The sequence below is a fragment of the Heteronotia binoei genome, chromosome 13, assembly GCF_032191835.1.
Source record: "Heteronotia binoei isolate CCM8104 ecotype False Entrance Well chromosome 13, APGP_CSIRO_Hbin_v1, whole genome shotgun sequence".
In the NCBI taxonomy this organism is placed as follows: domain Eukaryota; kingdom Metazoa; phylum Chordata; class Lepidosauria; order Squamata; family Gekkonidae; genus Heteronotia; species Heteronotia binoei.
The window spans coordinates 33,223,735-33,248,417 of record NC_083235.1 but is presented as its reverse complement, the minus strand read 5'-3'; the positions used below and the strand labels follow the sequence as shown (position 1 = coordinate 33,248,417).

General features: G+C 43.5%; 2 protein-coding genes across 4 annotated transcripts in view; both read left to right on the top strand.

The window, feature by feature from the left end:
* The window catches only part of GALNT6 (polypeptide N-acetylgalactosaminyltransferase 6), an 87,096-nt gene extending 82,434 nt beyond the window's left edge, over positions 1 to 4,662 (top strand). For all 3 annotated transcript variants that reach the window (XM_060252254.1, XM_060252255.1, XM_060252253.1), the window contains one exon: positions 2,455 to 4,662. In XM_060252254.1, the coding sequence (XP_060108237.1) occupies positions 2,455 to 2,568 (114 nt within the window). In that variant the 3' untranslated portion in view covers positions 2,569 to 4,662. The remainder of the gene's footprint in view (positions 1 to 2,454) is intronic.
* Positions 4,663 to 10,154: 5,492 nt separating this feature from the next.
* CELA1 (chymotrypsin like elastase 1) lies at positions 10,155 to 24,250 on the top strand. The gene is made up of 8 exons (XM_060253137.1): positions 10,155 to 10,209; positions 11,195 to 11,277; positions 13,482 to 13,582; positions 15,142 to 15,267; positions 16,478 to 16,614; positions 18,668 to 18,813; positions 22,227 to 22,376; positions 24,116 to 24,250. Exons 1-8 carry the CDS (start codon positions 10,170 to 10,172, stop codon positions 24,131 to 24,133), a joined length of 801 nt encoding a protein of 266 aa, XP_060109120.1. The 5' UTR covers positions 10,155 to 10,169; the 3' UTR covers positions 24,134 to 24,250.
* The last annotated feature ends 433 nt before the right edge of the window (positions 24,251 to 24,683 follow it).

The window sequence follows — 24,683 nt, the reverse complement described above, 5'->3', positions numbered from 1 at the left end:
CCAGGCTGTGGCAGCGGTGGACGCACTGACAGTGAGTTGGCCTCAGGGCCTACTGTATGCCTTCCCCCCGATTTCGGGGTTATCAAGGTTTCTTCGACAGGTACAACATCAGAAAGCACGGGTCATATTAGTGGCCACAATGCCCATGGCTCTCATCTATCCTCTCCAGCTAGAAATCGTTCCAGACATGTAGACGCAAGGTCCAATTTGGCATCCACATCCAGATTGGCTGCAATTGACTGTGTGGAAATTGAACGGTCTACATTCTTGAAGTTAGTTTATTCTTCTGAGATCACTGACACATTATTGGCCTCCAGAAAGAAGTCCACCATTAGAATTTACCACTTGGAAAGCTTTTCGTAGGTGGTGTCACAGAAAAGCAAAAGATCCACTAAATCCATCAATTCAAGACATATTGGAATGCCTACAAGATGGATTACAATCTGGACTGAAACCAGCCACCTTACGGAGACAGGTAGCAGCACTATCTTCCGTATTGGGACTGATACAAGGTAAAGATCCCTCCAAGCACGCACATGTACAGAGGTTCTTAAGGGGAGCCACCCTCAAGTGCCCTCCACAGACTCATAGGTTTCCGATGTGGCGTTTACACACTGTCTTGTCCGCACTCACTAAAACACCCTTTGAGCCTATTCAAGGCATTTCTCTAAGATGGTTACGCTTAAAGACAATCTTCTTAATAGCGATCACTTCAGCAAGAAGGGTGTTGGAGATCAATGCACTGTCTGTAAAGAAAGAACTTTGTATTTTTCACAAAGACAAAGTAGTTCTTCGTACAGATCCTACTTTTCAACCCAAGATTGTGTCAAAATTTCACAAGCCTCAAGAACTTCACTTGCCATCATTTTGTCCAGACCCTAAACATCCTAGGGAGCGAATGTAACTTAGATGTCAGACGCTGTCTAAAAGCATATTTAATCAGGACTGAACCAATCCGGAAAATGGATGCCATGTTCATTAACATTGCACAACCAAGATTGGGCCAAAAGATGTCAACTTCAGCCATCAGCTATGCTATTAAACAATGTTTTGCAGAAGCCTATAGAGCAATGAAATTAGAAGTGCCCAGAGGTATTACAGCACATTCAGCTAGAAGTGCTGCAACTAACGCAGCCTTTAACAATTATGCCTCGGTAGATGAGGTGTGCAGGGCCGCAACGTGGTCCTCTAGCTCAACATTTGTCTGACACTACAAATTAAACTCCTACAGTTCAGCAGAAGCAGCATTTGGCAGAAAGGTTTTACAACATGTGGTCCTAGAAGAGAGCGATGCCCCACCCAGTCATTAATTTACTGCTATAGGAGATCCCAAGATGGCCTCTGACTCTGAGGGAGAACGACCATTGGTACTTACCTTGAGGGGTCATTCTCCTCTGAGTACAGGAGGCCATCTTGCCCACCACGTTGCATCGCTCATACTAGGGTCTATTCTGCTATATCTATTCCATTTTCTTCTGCTGCTCTACAGTTCTCTACACTTCTTTACAGTTCCTTATGTTATGCTTTTTGCATATTAACTGACTGTTATTACTGTTTCCTTATTGTGAGTAAGGTTGATAGTTTAGAGACCGCTTATTGGAGTATCCCAACTGAGGAGATCTGGGTGCTCCAGGGTCAAGGAAGAGGAAGAAGAATTATTCTATTTCCTGCCTCCCTGACAAGATGGTGGAAAGCACCCAAGATGTCCTCCTATACTCAGAGGAGAATAACCCCTCACAGTAAGTACCAATGGTCGATCTCATCAGATCTTTGGAAGCTAAGCAGGGTCAACTGTGGTTAGTACTTGGATGAGAGACTTCCTTGAAATACCCTGTCAAGAGGACAGGGAAGGCTCTATTCAGCCATCTCTCTGACTATCCTCTAGGCCCCTAGTAGGGGTCAGTCAGAGGTTGATAGGACTTCCAGGTGCAGATACACACACAGATATACAAAGATAACCCCCCCAAAAGGTACAAAGAACACCTGAAGACTTTTTTTCTACAACAGTAGCTTATGCTCCTTGAGCACTGTTGGCTGCAGGAATCCACATTCTGTCACCCTGTCACCTTGCAGGATCTTTTCCTGTTGTATCTGCTACATGTAGAAATTATTTTGAAATGTCCTTGGTTCCTGCCAATTTTCTGTTAACAAAGAGAGGTGGGGGGGTGATCCGAGTGGGCTAATTTTCCCTTGATGTGAGCTTAGCAGATGCTTGCTTTCTCAAATAATCCGTCCCCATGAAGCAATGCAGTGGCTATTATCCTCTTTACTGTGTCCTCTTTATTGTCCTCTTTACTGTGGTGTGACATTTACAAGAAAGAACACAGTTATTTCACAGCAAAGGTGGGCTTTAGCATCTGCCCTGCTCACTATTAGCTCTGGCACCACCCAGTCACTTGTGACCACTGTCAGGGACAGAATGCTAGATTAAATGGTTTTTCTTTCCTTTTCAAGGCTCACCTGATTAAAAATGTGGCATCTAATAAGTGTCTGTCTGGAAGAGGCGAGCATCCTTCCATGGCTCCCTGCAACACTGCAGATTCCTATCAACTTTGGTACTTCAGCTAAAGTGGTCCAGGAAAGACCCACGCAGCCCGAGCAAAGGCCTGTCGCCGGTGAACTCACATGGAGGCTTCCATTTCTTCCTCTCAAGCCCTCAAGAAAATTGGCGGTTTAAATTCCAAGAGAAGAGAAAAGGAAATCCATTTGAAACATGCTGCATAACCACACGCCTTTTAACACGTTCTCTTGTGCCTTTTGGAATGGGATTGTCCGAGAAACCACAGCAAGCCTCAGGGCATACCCAATCTTTTTCTTTAGTTAAAGTTGGAAGCAGGTGTATATATCTTTGTGTGTGTATATTTTTGCTCTTTAGAGTATCATGAAGTAACTGAGGCTCCATATTGTGAGAAAGACAACATCAGTGAACTATCCTAAGCTAGATTTTTTAAAACCCTTTTTGATATGAGAAATAAATACTTCTTAATTTGCATACTGGGAGCAACGTAGAAAGTAGCACCTTGACAACCAGCTGCAGAGCCCATCAAAGGAATAAACTTCTCTGCAGAGTATTGGAGGGGGGGGGGTGGAGGGAGGAGGAGAGCCTGATGCCAAAGATAAGGACTCGTGTCTCTGTTACATAGGAATTGCATTGTTCTGATAGATAGTTCTGGACACCGTACAAGGGAACTGAACCTTTAATTGCTAGGGAAGCGTTCATGGGGAAAAGATTCCTCCTCTGCTCGAGGGCTCCGGTAGATCATGGGCATCTCTCGCTCTTGAAAGGATCACAAGAGTTTACCTGCATTTAACATAGTGAACACTGGAGTGCAGTTTTGTTGCGTAGCTGAAATCCTCAGCCCTTTGCACAGGCTGTGGCCAGTGCGTTACCTCAGGCTTTGGGGATTCTTGCCAACACACTGTGAATAAACTGCTAATTGCATTGGAAATTCTTTTTGGAAAAAAACCCCTGCTTCCTAGGCAGCTAATCCCTCTACCAAAGAGAAATAGAATTAGGCAGGAAGGTTGATTTCCGGGCTTCACACAAAGGGTGTTCGGTCACTGGGCACCTCCTGATGGGTCCAGTTTCGGGGGCCAACTGTGCCATTTGCATCCCGCCCCCTGGCTCTTTGGATCCCTGCAGTCGTGATTCTCAAAGCGCTTCAACCTGACCCTGTTCCCTGCCAGCTCTGTGCAGTGGGCCAGCCTAGAACAGGATTTATAACAGTTTGCACAGCTTGATTTCTTTCCTGGACTGAGGAAGGTTCCTTCCTTTCCTCGGGGATACTTCTGCAGCCTTGATTTGTGCACTGCAATGCAAGGAACATGAAAAGCTGCTAAGTGCCTTTTCGTGACTAGCAGAAGGAGCCAAATTGCTTTGGGGGAAATGGGTGTTGTGTGAACCTTTGGCAGATGAGAGTTACGTTGCAAAACCAGACAGGAGTGAGAGATAAAGGCTGGGTGGGGGAGGGTGTTTTGTATGCTTGTTTTTTCATGAATGCCCATTGTGGGTGCAATCTGGAATAAAATGACACTAGATATTGCTAGCTGGTTTTGCCCACTGGAACAAATGATTGTTCCCGTGTCTTTTCTTGCCTGCTGTGTTTAGATATGTTTTGTCCTTGGATTTCATGGGTGGTTCTCTAATTCATCGTTGTGATGCTGTTCATCCACAAAGTGGCAGCTTTCACCCAACTGACAGTGCCCCCAAGTGCCTCTTGTTTACTTGTATGGCTGATTAGCAGTCACACTGACAGCATAATGCGGAATCTGAGTTGGATCTGGAAAGGAAATGTATCCTGGACTTCTGATAAATTTGGTGTTTGGGGGGTATGCTTTAAAAACATTGTTTTGTGTGGGGGTCCAGATCGCCTTCCACAAGCAAGTCCTACCACTTTTCCCTTTATAAAAGAATACTGCTCGTTTTAGTACCATTCTTAGCATCTTTGAAGCAAGAACATTGGGAAGAAAGACTGACAGTGCAGACCCTTCCTGCGATATGAGGAGTATGGGTTTTCAATAAAAACAGCATTAGCATCCTGGTGTGATTATCTGTTCATTTCCCAGAAAACGTCTTGTGTTAAGGTGAAACCAAATGACCTGCCCATGCAACCCTGATTTGGAAAAAAAAACCAATAAAACTTAAAACTGTATTTTACAAAAGAAGCTTGTCTGTCTCTGGTTCCTTATGAGTAGCTCTCCAACTGTTTTATCTAATAAAGAGTGAGTTTGGTGTAGTGGTTAGGAGCACGGACTCTAATCTGGGAGAATTGGGTTTGATTCCCACTCCTCCACATGCAGCAGCAGCTGGATGATCTTGGGTTAGTCATAACTCTCTCAGAGCTGTTCTCTTAAGAGCAGTTTTCACAGAGCTCACAACCTCATGGGTGTCTGTTGTGGAAAGAGGGAGGGAAGGAGATTGTAAGCTGCTCTGAGACTCCAAGAGAAGGGTAGGTTCTCTTCCTTCTCCCTACTCCTACATGTTTTTCTCTTCCTGTCCCAGTATAGGCTCATTATGCAGTTTCATGGCATTCATATCAAACTATACAAGATGGAAAAGGAGATGGTGTGGTGTGACTAGAATGTCAAACTAGGAGACCCAGGTTCAAATCCACATTCTACTGTGGAAGCTCACTGGGTGACCTTGGGCCAATCACACACAGCCTAATCTATCTCACAGGGTTGTTTTGAGGATAAAATAGAGATGAGGGGATGTAAGCTGGTTTGAGGCACCATTGGGGAGAAAGGTGGCTAAGAACATAAGGTAAGGTAAAGAAGGTAATAGAAGCCATGTTGGATCAGGCCAATGGCCCATTCAGTCCAACACTGTGTCACACAGTGGCCAAAGAACCAGGTGCCATCAGGAGGTCTACTAATGAGGCCAGGACACTAGAAGCCCTCCCACTGTGCCCCCCCAAGCACCAAGAATACAGAGCATCACTGCTCCAGACAGCGTTCCAACAATACGCTGTGGCTAATAGCCAGTGATGGACCTCTGCTCCATATGTGTATCCAATCCCCTCTTGAAACTGTCTATGCTGGCAGCCGCCGCCACCTCCTGTGGCAGTGAATCCCATGTGTTAATCACCCTTTGGGTGAAGAAGTACTTCTTTTTATCTGTTCTAACCCAGCTCAGCAATTTCATTGAGCAGGGTATGAATGAAGTAAATGGGAATTAGGAATCAAAATTCTCTGGAACAAATCTTTGTCTTTTCTCCCTTTCTTTCCCCTGCACACTACCCATCTCCTTGCATCTCTTGTATGCAGTTTGCTAGTAGCCAGAGGAATTCACATCTAAGCTAGTGGCTGGCCAGGAATGTAGAGAAGTATATTTGAATTGGAAGCATTGGAATGAATGGGACTTAAATCATTTAATTGAGTTCAATTAGATTTAAGCACGAAGCCAATGAGCTGATAGCAAATGAGAGTTTGTATTAAGGCAGGGTTTTCTTTGCCACAACAAAATCCCAAAAGTGGGCCACTAGTAAGGACTCCACTTGAGATTTGGTGACTGGTGAATGCATCAGCTTTTCCTGGAAAAGAATCTGGGGCAAGCTAAGCTCTTGATATCCCCTCCCTCTAAAGGTCCACACTGGGCCAAGATCTCTAATTTGCCCATTTAACATGTCTGGCTCCGATTTAGGGGTAGCTTGGAAAGGAACTGCTGCTGTGCATTTCCACAAGCAGTGAAACATTCCAGAGACAATGTTACCAGGACTGCAACTGAGGAACCAGGGCTTTCAGTCAAAAAAACTTATACGGGAATAAAAACTTGCTGGTCTTTAAGGTGCCAGAAAATGCCTTTTTGGTTTGGCTGTATTGGACTACCAGGACTACTGGATGTTGAACTGGATATTTGTGATGTAATGTAGTGGAAAGTGCTCTCAAGTCACAGCTGATTTACGGCAACCTCCTAGGGTCTGCCCCGTGGCACAGAGTGTTAAAGCTGCAGTACTGCAGTCCTAAGCTCTGCTCACGACCTGAGTTTGATCTCCGGCAGAAGCTGGGTTTTCAGGTAGCCGGCTTGAGGTTGACTCAGCCTTCCATCCTTCCGAGGTTGGTAAAATGAGTACCCAGTCTGCTGAGCGGAAAGTGCAGATGACTGGGGAAGGCAATGGCAAACCACCCCGTAAAAAGTCTGCCATGAAAACATTGTGAAAGCAACATCACCCCAGAGTCGGAAACAACTGGTGCTTGCACAGGGGACCTTTCCTTTTTGCTAGGGTTTTCAAGGCCAGAGATGTTCAGAGGTGGTTTGCCATTGCCTGCCTCTGTTGCAACTATGGACTTCCTTGGTGGTCTCCCATCCAAGTGCTAAGCAGGGCCAAGCCCACTTACCTTCTATGGTCTGATGAGACCGGGCTAGCTTGGGCTATCCAGCTCAGTCCTTGAAATGCTTGGCTTTATTTACAAACCCAGAGGCGGAATGTGTGGCAGCAATGAGGTGCTCCTACAAGACAGTAGATCGGCTTCCCTGCATTGGAATCCCAGGAGGGAGGTATACTGCACCTCGTAATGCTTCACTTGCTGACAATTTGCCGTTTGCCCTCTGTCTGCTCTCTTTCCTCCTCTGCATTCCAAACTTTTTTCTCCAGACACGCACCTCTGCATCTTTTCATCCAGTTTGAACAAAAGGCCTTCTACCCACTCTAGACCCTTAGCTAGAGCCCTTCTCCTGACAATTAGCTCCTAATGTGGGAACATCTCTGGGCCTGGAGGGACATTAGCATTGTTTTGGTGTGAACCCTGACTCCTTATCAGGTGGGCAAACCATAGATAAAAGACCTGTTGACTTGAGTCAGACAGGAAATCAACAAAGACAGGAAACCCAAGATGGTTTGAAGCACACCACCACAGGTGTTCTTCATTGCTGCCACCGCTGCAGGTAGGCCCAGGGGCTACCGTCGACCACCACCACATCTCGCAACTATCCAATGTTCTCTCTAAGCTGAGTTAGTGTGAACTAGCTCACAGATTTCAGTAGCTCACAAAGTAGAATTTTTGCTCACAAGACTCTGCAGCTTAGAGGGAACATTGGTCCTCTTGTGTATTTTGAAATTTGATTTGTAGCCTGCCCTCCCCTGTACAATGGTTCAGAACAGGGAACAACATACACATAAACAATATCTGTAATTTAAATTTTACAACAATCCTTTGGACTGAAACCACTTGTGGGCTTTTCTGTTGGGCTTCTGTTTCTCTAATGATGCCACCAGCAGCAATTGCAAAAGGAATGAATGGATCTATGGAGATGGTGGTATAGTTATTTTCCCAAGGATTTTGGTGTATTAAGCTTTCAAGCGTCAAAATTCCCTTTGTCAGGTACCAGCTGTCTAACAAAGGAAGCTTTGACTCTCCAAAGCTTATACTCAGAAAATCTTGTTGCTTTCTAAGGTGCTACAGGATTCTTTTGCAGAACAACATACCTTCCCTCTGATATTATTGTCCCAAGTATAACACCTCAGAGTATTCTGGGAAAGAACAGAAGCATCCTTGTGATATACCTTGAAAGGAAGTGCAATCCCAAAAGGAAACATGTATTTTCTGCTGGAAAGTTTTGTTATTAGAGAGCACAATGTTGCGACAAAAGCCAGGTCCCAATCACTATTTGTTCAGGGGGAGGGGACAGAATCCTGGCATGCTCCAAGCAGAGGGAGTATCTGGAAGATAAATGGAGAAAGTAAGCAGGTGCAGAAGTCCAGGAAATGTAAACCCTGGGATTGTGTGCAAACGAGCATTTCAGATTGTGCACTCTTCTCTGAAGTGCACACAGAACAAATCAATGAAGTTGACTTGTTCTGTCTGCACCCTAGAGGAACGTAGTCTTTAACATATTATTTGCACACTTCTCTGAGGTGTACACAGGACAAATCAATTAAGCTGATTCATTCTGTGTGCACCCTGGAGAACCTGAGTTTTATCATATTATTTGCACCCTTCTCTGGCAGGGGTGCGGGGAGGTGCACATGGAACAAATCAACTTAATTCACCAAGTGCAGAAGTCCAAAAGGAAAAAACAAACCTGGGATTGTGTGCAATATTTTATTTGCACCCTTCTCTAGGGTGCACATGGAACAAACCAAACCTTCAGAGGAAGTGGTCGGCCTCTGTGATAAACAAGATGGTGGACCAGATAGACCACTGTTGCGATCCAGCAGGGCTCTTCTTATGTTCTTAAGCAGATATCATGGCAATTCATGGCCTATTTGGCCTGGATAGGGGAAGCTGATTCTAGGTACACTTTATGGTTCAGTAAACGTTTCCCTTTTTTGTTTAGCCTAACCAAATATAGAAACTAAAATCAAGACCCTAACAAACATATCCAAGTTAAGGCCAAGTTAATGTATTTTAAGCAGTATTTAGAATTTTTTTAAAAAAGAAAATTGTCAGTAATCAAGAACAGTTCCAAATGTACAAGCATCCCACTGAAACAGTACAATCACAGAAGTGCGCCTATGAAATAGACTCCCTTGCAATATTGCAGTAGATACTTGGGTGCGGCTTTCAGAAGACACACAATACAAGAATAGTTGTCCATGATAATGCCAGTAGTAATCCTGTGTCACGAAGCACCTGGCCAAACTACAAGTGACCATGCATCTCATGCCATGACCTGGATGGGCCCAGGTTAGCCCAATCCTGTCAGATCTCAGAAACCAAGCACAGTTTGTCATGATTGTTATTTAGATGGGAGACCATCTTGGAAGCCCAGGATCACTACACAGAGGCAGACAATGGCAAACCCCCTCTGAACATCTCTTGCCTTGGAAATCCTATAGGGTTGCCATATATTGGCTGTGATTTGCTGGCACTTTCCCTCACTACTACACAGTTCCAGTATATTATTATTCATACTATGTAAATGTCTGGTAAACTATAATACTGTTTAAAAGTGTAGCAGGTGATTGTTTTGAAAAGTGCTAAAGCAAAAAAAATTGTACAAATGTTAAGATTCCATACAGTTTCTATGTTTTGGTGTTTTGAAAGATTTTACTTCTGAAATTCATCCTTGAAGGATTTTTTAAAAGGACGTTGACAAATTTAAGGCAACACTATTAGTATCAGGTTCAATACTTTCAGGGCTTTTTTTGTAGCAGGAACTCCTTTGCCTATCAGGCCACACACCCCCTGATGTAGCCAATCCTCCTGGAGCTTACAGTAGGCCCTGTACTAAGAGCCCTGTAAACTCTTGGAGGATTGGCTACATCAGGGGGTGTGTGGCCTGATAGGCAAAGGAGTTCCTGCTACAAAAAAGTCTTGAATACTTTTATTTACCAGCACTTCTTTTAACATTTTTTTTTTCATGACCCTAACTGCATCTGCAGTTGTGGAAAATGATGATTCAAATGCAACCATTTTGGGTCTATTTGGATTAGGAGTACTTGCTTTAAATCCCCTCCCCCATAAAAAACTTGGGGGAAAGTTGTTAAAAGCTCCAAAGTTCTTCATACTCTAAGAAGATATTTGACTGTATAGCTTTGACCTTAAACAAAATAAAAAAGAGCAAAAGAGCAAGGCCACTAGATGTTTGTCTTTCTGAGTCACCTGTGCATCTTCCCATCACGCTCCCTGCAAGAATGGCTGTCTTTATCTCTGCTATCTTGGTGATATGGAATTCCTAATGTATAAAAGGAGTGAAAGGCTAAGGAGAAGTCAAGCACTCAATCACCATGCTTGGGCTTCTTGTTTTGGCTGCTGTGGTCCTCTGTGGTGAGTATTTCTGACATGGAATATTTTGTCAGGACTGAAAACCATTTTTTTTCTCTTTTCATTTGCAAACAAAACTGTAGTTTTCAATGCCTCTTTCCATCTTTTCTCTGTTAAGAACTTCACCTTTCCTTAGGAGTAGTTGAATCTATTATAATCTCATTTCCTAGGTTTGGTTGAGCTTTGCGCATGGTCTTGGTGGGCGTACTTGGTTTTGTTGTGGTGGGTATTAATTTAAAGAAAATGCCAAGAGTCTTGATAGCCTTGACCAGCATAGCTTGTCAGACCATAGAAGGTTTGGAAGGTCAGCCACAATCGATAGTTGGATGGGAGACCACCAAGGAAGCCTGGGCAATGGCAAACTACCTTTGCTCTTTTCTTTTCTTCAAAACCCTATGAGTGGTTGCCATAAATTGGTTGTGACTTACCAACATCAAAATTATACATTTATATGACCTCATAGAGTTTTCAAGGCAAGAGATGTCCAGAGGTGGTTTGCAATTGTTTGCCCCTATGTAGCAACCCTAGTGGTCTCCCATCCAAATAACCAAGACTGACCCTTCTTAGCTTCTGAGATCTGACAAGATTGAGCTAACCTAGGCTATCTAGGTCAGAGATATATTATCATGTAATTCCCTAATTCCAAGCCTGTTTTGTTTTTGCCCTGCACCCTCCTAAAGAATCATGATGAAGCCAATAGAGATTGGCATGAAGCTATTTCAATGAATGGTGACTCACTACAGGTCATTCCAGATGTTTTGTTGTGAATTTCTGGGGTGGCCCCAGGACCTCATCCTTACCTTTGTACAAGTCTTTGGTTTCTTTGCCTGAGGAAGAGGAGTCTGTGCCCTAGTCCATTACATTGAGGAGTGACTTGATATGATTGTCTTATTGAGTTCTTCCAGTAGCCACTGTTGGATGTTTCTCAAGTCTCCAATGGCCATAGTTAACTGGGATCCTGCATTTTGACACTCTTTTATTCAATAAGGACGCTGTTCAGAGGGGTCACTGGAGGACAATGGACGTGTTGTTGGGGGCTTCGAGACACAGAGGAATTCATGGCCATCTCAGGTAAATGAACCATCTCTTTTGCAGCATGTAGGTTGTGGGATTTTTTGACAACTCTGTTCTTTTAATCTGGGCCAGAGCTTCAGACTGTCCTAGGATGTGGTATGGACAGAAACTGGGAGAAAGGAAGATGTAGTGACAGCAGTCTCACACTGAGCAAGAATGTGACATTAAACTGTACTCCTGTTTGGAACTATGTCTCCTTATTCTGATGGCGAGTGTGAAAGACATAGCCCAGACCATGAATGGAAGTGTCGTGGTATTTATTACATCACTAACTTTTTCCTGTAGATTTTGTCCAAGAGCTTCACAACTGTCAGTGAACTCTGACTTCTCAAAGTTACTCTAATCTTGAACAGCTAATTGAAACAGTTACAGAAAAGTCAGATGAATTGCTTTTTAAAAGAGGTTAAGAGTTGAAGCCGGCCTTTTTATCTTGCTGTGCCAGATGTAACTCACTTGCACTTGCTGGTTGGATCATTTGCACTTGTGTTGATTATCTCATATTTATTTAAGAACCAATCGCTTATCTAGATAATAATCACATGATTATCATGGACCAGGTTTAGAAAATGTTTGTGTTCAAACAATTTTATTAGTAATGTATGGCAATATATTAAATTTCTTATATCATTAATAACTACTTTTTTCTCTATCCCATATATTACTTTCTACCTACCCCTCCCCCCATTACTTGACTCCCGCCGGTGTACTATATTCAAAACAGCATTATAAAAGGTACCCCTAATTAATAAGAACCAAATGTCATATCCTCCTCCCACTTATACTTAATCATTGGCAAAAATTGTCCAATGTCCTTTTATTTTCCACTCTTTTTCTACATATCTTCTGAACTTCTTCCACTCCATCTCAAATACTTCTAAATCATAGTCTCTTAAAGTTCTTGTTGACTTATCCATTTCACTCCATGTCATAACTTTTACAATCCAATCCCATTTCTCTGGTATTTTTTCTTGCTTCCACAACTGCGCATACAATGTCCTAGCAGCTGAGAGCAAGTAACAGATTAAAGTTCTCTCTTCTTTTGGAAATGTTTCCATTTGTAATCCCAACTGTCAGGTTTAAAAAATGTTGATTGATATTTTTCTATTTATATGCACTACTGTGATATGCAAATCAAATTTCTCTGGTTGGAAGAAGATTAGGTAAAATTTTCGAGTTTACATAGCTTGGCCTTTCTATTAACCCCTAAAAGCAATGACACAAAAAGCTGAAACCTGGTTTCCTTTTAAAATTATTACTCTATATAATATGATTAAGCAACATTAAGAACGTCAATGATTTTAGCAGTTATCTTTATGGCAATTGTAGGATTCACTTTTACATGCTTGCATTCCCTACAGTCTTGCACAATAAACAGCAAAAAGGTTTTCAGTCTGGCTTGCTTGTTAAAGAGCCGAACTCACCCCTTACTTATTTGTATTATCAGATTTAAAGGTTGATAATCATCCTCTGATAAATGCTGGAGAGCTCTGCTGCTTAATAGTTTGCACAGGCAAAGCCTTTTGAAAATTGTTTAGTCCAGATTCTCTAATTGGATGCAGGAGTGGAACCTCTCCTTACAGAAAGCCTTTTCGATTTCCCTTGGGACCCCAATCCTTTTGCAGTGCAGGCAAAAAATAGCAGGCTTGGAGGGAAGAAAATGTTGAGCAGAAAAATGGGTTGAGGCACCTCTCTGCCCTTGATCTTGTTCAAGATTACATTTTGCCTCCACTGTTTTTAATTTAAAGAAAACAACCTGCTAGAAGCGTTGCTTTCTTCTCACCCAAGCAGCCTTCTGCTATAGCAAGAGGCTGTTCTGCCAGGACTACCAGTCCTAGCAAAATGGAGCCACAGGAGACAGATACCCACTGGCCTGTATCTTACAACTCTGCTTAGCAAAGCTTAAGTCAAAAGAGCTTTGCTCCGACTTTAAGCAAATCTTCCATCACAGGAAAACCCACTTACTTTGGAAGAGGACTCCATAGCCTTCAGGAAGGCTTCAAATTTTGCTGAGCAGAGTATTAGGACACAGGCCCTGATGTCCAACCATGAACGCCTTTAATAAGAAATCTGCAAATGAGTGTCCCTTCAATAGATGATTTCCTCTAGTCGTATCACTGATCTGACTGTGGAGGCATCTTGTGCTCCTTTTGGTGGGCAAAAGAATAATAATCCAAGACTCTCTCAACTCTCCTCCTGTCTAGATTTCCCTCCAGTATTATTCAGGAGGAGGCTGGTATCATACATGTGGTGGAACACTGCTGAAGCAAAACTGGGTGATGACAGCAGCTCACTGTGTAGACAGGTGAGAATGTCTTCATTGGTTAACTGAGAAAGCAAAGAGGCATTAATCGGGATGTAATTGAGTGGGACTGGGGCAGAAGAGTTAACACTTCCTCTATTGGAAATGTTCACTTCAGACTTATCTTCCTGCAGGTAGGGTTGCCAAGTCCCTCCACTGCTATGGCGAGGGACTCCTCTTGCACACACAAAGCACACAGGGCATGATCATCCAGAAATGACATTGTCATATTGGAGATGCTCTAGGATTCGTGGTAAAAACTCTATGGTGCCATAGTTTTACCACAAATCCTAGAGAGTCCCCAACACACTGTGTCCAGCGGGATGAGATCACTTCTGGGTGACATCATTGTGCAGGGCACATTGCGTGACGATGGGGCTCTTTGGGGGTGGGGATTCCCCTGGCGGCCTACTCTGTGCCAAACCAGGGGATCCCCTGCCCTCACTGGAAGCTTGGCAGCCCTACCTGTGAGTAGAAAACCCCCAACCTCTTCTTGAGGTTGTTGTCTTCAAATAGTCAGCCAAACTGAGAATGAAGCCACTTCCACATTTGGGTTTTGCTCAGTTTGGCATCCACATTGGGCTGGGTTTTGTTATTGCTTTTATAGCATCCATACAATATCATCTTCTTACTGCTTCACTTTCTAGGTCTTCCCGTTCTCAACACCAATCTTTGCCAAACCTGGTTTGATACAGGGCTCTTCTGTATTCCCATTTTACTCACTGGTAAGTGCCTGTTTCTTGGGGTGGGGGGGAGGTCTGTTCTGTACATATTTTGCTACCTCTAGTGGTCGACTAAATATCACACAGATTTGTGCTCAGCATAAAAACCTGCAGTTTCAATCTGCAGGGAGATATATTGGAAATAAACCAATGTGATATTGAACCAACCACTAGAGGGAGCAAAACATGTATAGAACAGGGAACCACCCCCCACCCCTTGAAGACACAAGAACTTACCAGCAAGTAAAATGAGAATGCAGAAAAACCAACAATCTCTTTGGAAAGGTTGCAGTTAGAATGCATTTGTACACTGTGCGGAAGAGAAGGTACACATTTTGAAGATTGTGCCACTTTGGCTCCATTTCCCTTGCTTTACCCCACCCTATAGCTATAATTTCTCCACATACTACTGGTGGGTTACGCCACTGAAGTATTATAACAATCTCTTGCCACAATGTAATAATTACTCTGAATTCCAGGTTTTTCTTGAAGTAAGTTTCTAGCCCTGTCTTGATTGTGCAAGAGGGAGAAAATGCAGGGCAAAGGGCGGCTGACAGGGGGGACTGATCTGTGTAGTCTGAAGATCAATTGTCATTTCCAGATGTCTCCAGGCCCCACCTGGAGGTTGGCTACCCAAGGGGAAGGGCCACACCCATTGCACACCAGACCCAATGCAAACAGGATATGTCTCCCTGCCTGCCATGCTCTGAACCTCTTATTCAGTTCTAAATACTTCATATCTTTTGCCAAACACCAGAGGGGAAGAATATGTTAGGGACTTATAGATAGATTGCAAACTGGCGATGTAACTTTTCCATTTTCATGCCCTCTTATCTCCAGGAACATGAATTTCCGTGTGGTTGCTGGTGACCACAACCTTTATCAACAGGAAGGCACAGAGCAGTATTTAAGTGTGGGGCGTATCTTTGTGCATCCTTATTGGAACAGCAATAACGTTGCTGCGGGGTAAGTGTTACCCTGGAATATTACCTAACCTGCTGGATCCTGCTAAATTATGCATCAGATCATGCTATGCCTGGGATTAAAACAACAGTTTTAGATACACAGTTGTTCTAGGTGTGCCTCAAAATTCAGTGAAGCAGGAAGCAGGTAGCCACAAAAGAGGCAGAGTCTGGCAATCAGCTTAGTCTGAAAAGTGACCTGAAGAGCTATAAAAAGCTGCTTCTTTCCCTCCCATTTATTGCAGCCAGACAATAGCTAGCGGGCAGCATATGTCACAAGGCTTTGACAGCAGCCTGCAAATGCAAGGGAACTGTGGGGGGAGGGCATGCAAGGGGGGATTGCCCAACCAATTATGGTCTATTCTGCAATTGTGGGCCCTGATCTAGATAGTTCAAGCTAGCCCAATCTCACCAGATCTCAGAAGCTAAGCAGGGTCAGCCCTGGCTAGCATTTAGATGGGAGACCTGCAAGGAATACCAGGGTCATGACATCGAGGCAGGAAGTGGCAAACCACCTCTAAAGGTCTCTTGCCTTGAAAACCCTCCAGGGTCACCTTGTGACTTGATGGCAAAACAGCAACGAATGCACCGGTGATTGACAAATCAGGGTTTGTGCAACAAACTGCAGTTTATAGAAACCAGTTTATTGTGACCTCCAAAAGCACTTAACATCTTTTAGCCTAGTCAACATCCCAAGGTTGTTGTGAGGGCAATATGGGGAAAGCAAAGGGCCATTTATGCCTCTCAAGAGGTTATTTTGGTGAGGACAGAATTTTTTTAAGCAAATAAATAAATGCTTCATTGCTTTTTTACTCACCTCCATTTCTTTTCTAATAGCCTGCTACAATCTGTCTCTTCAGACTTTTAGAAATGTTTTGTGTTTAGCAAAAGATCCGGTGTGACTTTCTTGGAGGTATGATGCATTTAGTTTTTGGTCACACAGAGAATTTTATGGTATTTTGAATTCTTACTAATTGCCCAACAGGTGCAATCCTAAACAGAGTTAGTCTTTTCTAACTCCATAGAAGTCAGTGGGATTAGAAGAGTCAAGCTCTGTATAGGATGGCACTGACATTTCCATCTACAAAAAGGTTAAGTGTGGTAAATAAATAAAACAGCCATTCTGGTTTCTGACAGGGTCGTTCTAGAAAGGACAGGTGTTGGTTTCATGCCTTTTCATCTCGCTGCCCATTGTGTCTACTCTTCCCCTACAGCTATGATATTGCGCTGCTCCGTCTCTCTCAAAATGCAGTTCTGAACAACTATGTGCAGCTTGGTTCTTTGCCCCAGGCTGGACAAATCCTCCCCAACAACAATCCTTGCTACATCACCGGCTGGGGGAAGACTCAAAGTGAGTTGTTATGGTAACTCCCACAAAGCACCAGGAGAGGGGATTGAAGCCTTCCTTGTGGTCTGCTTTGATCATGATGTAGACGCTCAAGCGTTTGATCTTATAGATCCCCCGTTTAAATCTTTCTGCATCAGATCTGCTGCACAATATGATGTAGGAAATAGATAAATTATGTGTGCAATAGATTAAAAATGTCTGAAATAGATAAGCGGCAAGTGCAGTAGATAAATGATATGGCAACTGGTGGCGTCTTTGCAAATGAGGCTTTATGACAAGTTCTAACCTACTCCAAAACTCCATATAAAGGCAAAAGGTAAAGGTAGTCCCCTGTGCAAGCACCAATCGTTCCCGACTCTGGGGTGACATCACATCATGACATTTTCATGGCAGACTTTTAATGGGGTGGTTTGCCATTGCCTTCCTCAGTCATCTACAATTTACTCCCAGCAAGCTGGCTACTAATTTTACCAACCTCAGAAGGATAGAAGGCTGAGTCAACCTTGAGGCGGCTATCTGAACCCAGCTTCCACCGGAATTGATATACCATATTCTTTATGAACCTTATCCAAAACAGGACTTTTTTTGTAGAAAAAGCCCAGCAGGAACTCATTTGCATATTAGGCCACATCCCCTGACACCAAGCCAGTCAGAACTGTGTTTCTGTGCATTTCTGCTTAAAAAAACCCCTTTGATCTAAACTATTGATGCTGTGCACTCCCGTTTAGATCTCTCCAACTGCTTTTTCTTTGGTGGTCTTAGTGCTGCTGAAGAAGAAAGCTATGCCAGGTAGACTGCCTCATTATTGTTATGTTTCAATAGCTGAGTTTATTTCATTGTTGATATTTAGACGCTTGTCCCTTTGGGAAGACTATAGTTAAGCAGACTAGACCATACACACACACACACCCAGTACCAGGGTGGGTGGGGAAAGGGGCAGAGTAGGAGGCGGAAAGAATGACAAATGAAGAAAGTAGAGCAGGAACTGTATGAAAGAAAGAATTAAAATCTGTGTTGAAAGAAAGAAAGAAAGAAAGAAAGAAAGAAAGAAAGAAAGAAAGAAAGAAAGAAAGAAAGAAAGAAAGAAAGAAAGAAAGAAAGAAAGAAAGAAAGAAAGAAAGAAAAGAAAAGAAAACCTATGTTAGCGGCCCCGTGGCACAGAGTGGTAAAGCAGCAGTACTGCAGTACTGTGGTCTGAACTCTCTGCTCACGACCTGAGTTCAATTCCGGCGGAAGCTGAATTCAGGTAGCCGGCTCCAGGTTGACTCAGCCTTCCATCCTTCCAAGGTTGGTAAAATGAGTACCCAGCTTGCTGGGGGGGGGGAGTGTAAAAGACTAGGGAAGGCAATGGCAAACCACCACCTCATAAAAAGTCTGCCGTGAAAACGTGAAAGCAACGTCACCTCAGAGTCAGAAACGACTGGTGCTTGCACAGGGGACCTTTCCTTTTCCTAAGATTCCTGCCTTGTGCAGTAAACCACACAACAATTATTATTTGCAACCAGGCATAAAATGTGGAGTTCTGGGGCAGGGGTGGGGGGTGGAAATGTGCACTTCTGACATTCAAGTCATGCAAAAGATGTGTTATATTATCTTATGTAAAAAGTGACTGGAGATTATGTGAAAATCGTGAGTATTCCTGACTCCTCTAGAACCCCAGATCCCAATCTACTCCCCCTATTGGAGATGCTTCCTGCCATTACCATTGCTCTGCTCCATAGAGGGTTTCCCAATGTTCTAAAGGTGGGGGAAATCATTTCCAAACCCCTTTCCTGACAAATCATGCACAATGTTCTGATAACAGCAGTGATGCACCCCTAAGGAAATGGAAGGCATGTCCGTAGCCTGGGCACTACCTGTGCAAATTGCAATCACAAGCCTTGCGGTCATCCTGAGTTTTCCTTTTACAAAAGAAAAAGGAGCCCTATCATCACAATCTGCATTGCTAAGAATTCTCCACCCACTTGACAAGAAGGGAAAATAAAGTGGTCAAGGAAATAGATCTTTCTCTTCTCCAGCTAGCTAAATACTCATCCTACTCTGTGCTTTTGTACAGCAAATGGCCAGCTGGCCTCAGTCCTGCAGCAAGCCTCGCTCCCTGTGGTGAGTTATGCAACCTGCTCCACTTCGGCTTACTGGGGCTCAACGGTCAAGGACACCATGGTGTGTGCTGGAGGGGATGGTACCCGTGCTGGATGCCAGGTAATTATGCCAGTATGAAAGGACAATATTCGATGTTGCAGTTGTTGACAGGTTGGGGGCATAGTCATATCCTAGGTTTTCCAACTCTGGGTTGGGGAATCCCAAGAGATTTGGGGGTGGAGCTTCTGGTGAGGGTGAGTTTTCCAGGTGGGGCCCAGGGATTACAGCTCTCCTGGACAAAAGGAATGCTTTGGAGGGTGGGCTCTATGGCATTGTACCCCACTGAGGCCCTTTTCCTCCCCAAACTTCAACCCCAAATCTCTAGGAGTTTCCTAACCTGGAGCTGGCAACCCTACCCCTCCCCTGCCAGTGACCAAAGGGGACTTGGCAACTCTAGGTTTGGGGAGGGGAGCAACCTCAGAATGGTATAATGTCATGCAGTCCTCCCTCCAAAGCAGCCATTGTCTCTAAGTTAATTGTTCTCTGTAGTCTGATTATCAGTTGTAATTCTGGGAGGTCTCCAGGCCCTGCTTGGAGGTCAACAACCCCAGCATCTCCCCAACAGGCCAAATAGTGCCCCCACGGGGCCATGTGGGGTAAGGGAAATGGGTAGCGGAAAGTCTGAAGCCTCTTCTCCCTGTGTACCAGGGCTGGTCTCAGGATACTCTGAGGTGGGCAGCTGCCAGGGCCCAGGAGGGGCTTCTGGTGAGGCCCTCTGCTATCAACCCCCCACCAGTGTGCTCTTCTCCCTCTGATTGGCTTGTGAGTGTTCCACCACCCACATTCTGCACTCTAGAGCCTAGCAGCGCTAGAGAAGATTGTGAAGGTGATGCACTGTAGTACTGCTCATGGCAGACACCCCCCCCCCCAGCTGCATGCACCAGCCAGTGTTCTGAAGGAAAGGGCAAGACAGCCATGAAAGAGGTTGAAACTACAGGTGATGAAAGAGCTCACAAGGACAGCAAGCAGGTAGGGAGCATGCGGGTCGCTGAGCAGAAAGGAAGATAAGGTTGGGGCCAGATTATGGTAAACAGAGAAGGGCACTTGAACAATCTCTGCTCAACCTGCGCCCTCTAGCCTGGAACCAGCCCTGCCCCGTGCAACAATGGGGGGGGGGTTTGTAGAAAAAGCCCAGCAGGAACTTATTTGTATATTGGGCCACATCCCCTGATGCCAAGCCAGCTGGAACTGTGTGTTCCTGTGTATTCCAGCTCAAAAATAGCCCTGGCCACAATCAATGTTGCCTCTAAACTGCAGAGTCCTGTGAGCAAAAATTCTACTTTGTAAGCTACTGGCATTAAAATTGTGAGCTACCAAAATTAAAAGGAATGAGAGCTGGCCTAGGGGAACCTCAACCCAGCTTGCTAAGAAATGTCACCTCTAGTTTGGCCCTTAGAACAGAAGCTAAATTGAGCAGGGATAGTCTCCTGCAAATGTTCAAGTGAAAGTTCTCAACAAATATTCTCAAATGATAACCCACCGTGTGTAGACTGCAATTCCATGGGAGCTCTTCTTCCTAAGAACTTTGATACTCAAATTTGAAGCTTGCTACTTTTAAAATCAACAACCACATTATTACCAAAACACAAATGTTAACGAGGAAAGGGTCATGAACAGTTGAAATCCCTTCTAAAGACAGATTGTTTTCTCTGAAATCAAATGTAAATTTTAATTTTAAAATTTTAGTTTTTAAAGAGTAATCAAAACTGGTGATTGTACACACATGCACACAGGCAATCAAAAATCTACATGAAAGAGAGGTAGGCAACTTGTATTGATTATGCAGAGTAAGGAAAAGCACTTCGGCAGGTCCTATCTACATATTTTCAAGCATAAGCTCATAACCATGGGGGCAAGAAACTTGCTTTAAAACGAGAGATCAGTAATTCTCAACCAACTAATCCCAGAACACATATCTCCTTCCGACACTAAACCTGATGGCCAAGGGCTTCAGCAGACCAAGGAAAATCAAGATTTCTGCAGACAACTCTGCAGATTTGTGGAAATATATTAGGTTGGGTCCACCAGAGCATTTCCACAAATGTGTGCAATTCCGCTGGCAAAACCACAGCCTTTGCACCTCCCCGCTCCCACTGCACCCTGAAAGAACCGGAGAATGTTGAGGGGCAGGTGAATATCAGTTAAAGAGGTGAAAAGATAAGGGGATAAAAGATTGGCCTGTTTATAGGCCACATCTCCAGAGAGCTGCTTGAGCTTTTAGTCCCTAATATTTTAGGACTTTAACAACCTGCAAGGGGGGGATCTGTGTCATGGATAAAATTCTCTATTCCTCATGAAATCCTTACTGGTATAGTAATCTCCTGTGATTGTCCTTTCTTTATTTGAGAGGTAGCCGAGGATTTTTTTGTAGAAAAAGCCCAGCGGGAACTCATTTGCATATTAGGCCACACCCCCTGATGCCAAGCCAGCTGGAACGATGTTCCTGTGCATTCCTGCTCAAAAAAAGCCCTGGAGGTAGCCATAGGGGGGGAAACCCCACCACCCACAAATCTGCTTTAGCTTGCTGTTTGAAGCCAGGAAAATAATGATACTGTTAAGAGGGCATTCTCTTTCATCTAAGATCACAGTGCCTAGCCTGTGCTGAACTCACCACAAATGGTTTCCCAAGTATAGCCCTTTACTTTCCCTGTAAGAGTGAATGGCAGGCATTTGCTTATATAAAGGTCAGAGATAATTTCAGTGTGGAGACTAAACTTTGCCAAAGATCTCAGAGGTCTTGTGATTATAGACGAAAGTAGTCAGTGGATAGTCAAACTGAAGAGAATTTGCATCCATGCATCCTGTTTGCAAAAGTCAAAGTCTGTTTGAGCTGCTTTGGGGAAATCATTCATGTGAAACATGGTCAACTCTTTCCCTTGCTTGTCAGCTTCTCATTTTTTTGGATGATTGAGTTTGGTTTCACAAGGGGCACAGTGCATTGCCTGAGTGGCAGATTTTCCACAAAGCCGGTCTGTCTGTCTTGAGGCAACTTCGAAGCTGCTCAAATTGCTTAACTGGAAAGGAATTTTGCTCTTGGGTATAAAAGTTAAAGAGAAAAGGAAATACATCAGAAATGGTGGTTTACAGTGCTGATGCTCTGACAGAACATACTCAAGAAAAATTTACTGTGTTCTGATTCCAAATAGTGGAATATCTTACCAAACATAATACTCTCCCAAAAAAAACATTTTTCTTGGTTTTTTAAAAATTTGTTTATTATATCCTCACTAAGACTGCATTATTTGAGGTGATAGATTACAGCATTCGTTATTGTAAACTGTAAATCTGTTAATAAAAATCTGATTTAAAAATAAAAATAAAGGGCCCACATGTATACCACTGCATGCAGTTAAACTATGAGCTAAATGTACTGAGTGTATCAGGAGAATAAAGATATTGATGATCAAAGCAGTAAAAAAAAGAAAAAAGAAATTGTGGTGATGCATGCCTTTCCTCTCTGCTTTCTTCTTCAGGGGGATTCTGGTGGACCTTTGAATTGCCTGGTGAACGGCAGATACTATGTCCATGGAGTCACTAGCTTTGTTTCCAGTAGTGGATGTAATGTCTACCGGAAACCCACCGTGTTCACCCGTGTCTCTGCCTACATTTCCTGGATCAACAATGTAAGTTTATTGCAATAAATAGCTATGGTGAAGAAATTAAAGAGGATATCAGAAACACATATGATATGGATAGGGTTGCCAACTCTGGGTTGGGAAATTCCTGGATATTTGGGGGTGGAGCCTTGGGGAGGGTGGATATTCGTGAGGTAGGGAGCTCAGCAGGTATAATACCGTAGAGTCCACCTTCCAAAGCTGCCATTTTCTCCAAGGGAACTCATCTCTGTCATCTGAAATTCAATTGTAATTCCAGATCTCAAGGTCCCACCTGAAGGTTGGTAGCCCCAAATACAGAGTGATCTATCTTAGCTGTGTTTTTTACTGGTGGGAAATGCCAGCAAAAAAAGGATCATTGATGTGATTTTTACCTTCTCCTCCCTAAGGTTGTCAACTCTGCATTGGGAAATAGCTGGAGATTTTTGGGGTGTTGCCTGAAGAGGGTGGGTTTGGGAAAGTGAAGAATTTCAATGGGGTTTAATGCTACAGAGCCCACCCTTTAAAGCAGCCATTTTCTCCAGGCGAACTGATCTCTGTCACCTGGAGATCAGTTGTAATCCCAGGAATCTTCAGCCACCACCTGGAGGCTGGCAACCTCACCTCATTTGTACCTCACCTCTCTCTCTCATGGAGACCCATAGTAGCTTACATCATTTTCCTCTCCTCCATTTTTATCCTCACAACAACCCTGTGAGGTAAATTGAGTGTGTGTATGTAACTGGCCTAAGGTGTCCCAGCAAGCCACACTGTAGTAATAGACAAATCAGTGTGGTGTATGTATAAAGACAGCAGTGTTCCTTCTAAGCTGCATAAGTGTGAGCGAGTTATTGTGAGCTAGCTCACAATTTTTTTGCCTCCAGCTCACACATTTTTGTCTCAGCTCAGGAAAAATGGCCCTAGAGCAAACTAATTCATGCAGTAGCTCACAACTTTAATGCCAATAGCTCACAACTCTAATGCCAGTTGTTCACAAAGTAGAATTTTTGCTCACAAGACTCCACAGCTTAGAGGGAACATTGAAAGGGAGGGGCATCTGTATTTTACAAAGCCCTAGAGAGCATGTTTCTGTGTATAGACTTTCCACACCTGTGGTATTTTTATCAGTGAGGAGGAGAACCAACCATTCAGCATCAGCAGCACTGTGGAGGCACACCACAGATTTCCACAAGTATAGCTCCATGAGAGTGAATGGCAGCTTATATGATAGAAAGGAGAGCCTTTTGTGAGGTCCAACCTGTTCCCTTTCCCTGGTGAGGAATAGGGTTACCAGCTCCAGGTTGGAGAATTCCTGGGTATCTAGGGGTGGAGCCTTAGGAGGGTGAGGTTTGGGAATGGGAGGAGACCTAAGCAGGATGTAATGTTAGAGTCCACTCTCCAAAACATTTTCTCCAGGGTAACTGTAGTTTAGAAATCAGTTGTAATTCCAGGAGATCACCAGGCTCCATCTGAAGACTGGCAACCCTTGCTGAGACATGACAGTTTTACCTGTCTTTCATGGTTGTATCAAGTATGCTAGAAAGATGGGAACTAGTTGTCTGTGTGCGTATATTTAAACACCCACAATGATATTAGGAAGCAGAGCTGGAATCCTCAATAGTTTTTTCAACTGGAGCTTTCTTTGCGAGAACATCCATTGCCACAGGTTCATCTATTCTTTCAGTATCAAAATCTGTATTTCTATAACTCTGGTTTAAAAAAAAACCCAGAAAATGCTTGGCTTAGTGACTTTATTTTTCTTCTTTCAGGTAATTTCTTCAAACTGAACAAACTAGAAAACAGAAGTTATGTCCAAAGTCAAAATGTTCTACACCGTTTTTTGTCAGAGGAATGTGGAAGTGCCTGCAACCCTTTGCAGAAATAAAGCTATATATACTTATGTAGAGACTTATTTTTTTTCTCTTTCTTATGCTTTGAGATTCTGTTACATTTAGTAATAGCCACAGAACCTCAGGCTGTTTAGGATTCTTATATGAGTTACTCAGACTGTAATTCTCCCAGATGGTTTAGTTTGGGAATAGTTTTGTTCACTTTATGTGATTTCCCCCCCCCACACACACACACAAACGCATTAAGCTAATGTGATGTAGTGGTTAGAGTCCTGGACTAGAATCAGTGTTCAAAATCTTGCCAACCAATCACTTTCTTGCCATCTAAGTTACCTCACATTTTCATTATTCTGTATGCTAATTTAAAGCCCACCCTCTATATGTATGAGTGATATTTCTATTTCCATTTCATTGTATCTGAAGAAGTGTGCATGCACATGAAAGCTCATACCTGGGAGGTTTTGCCAAGTAACACTCAGATAGACTT

Bases quoted from the DNA above. Each gene is read 5' to 3' on its own strand.
- CELA1 (XM_060253137.1), top strand. From the start codon at position 10,170: ATGCTTGGGCTTCTTGTTTTGGCTGCTGTGGTCCTCTGTG. The intron at 11,278-13,481 runs GTAAATGAACCA...CCTCCTGTCTAG, and splicing joins GGAATTCATGGCCATCTCAG to ATTTCCCTCCAGTATTATTC. The intron at 15,268-16,477 runs GTAAGTGTTACC...CTTCCCCTACAG, and splicing joins AGCAATAACGTTGCTGCGGG to CTATGATATTGCGCTGCTCC.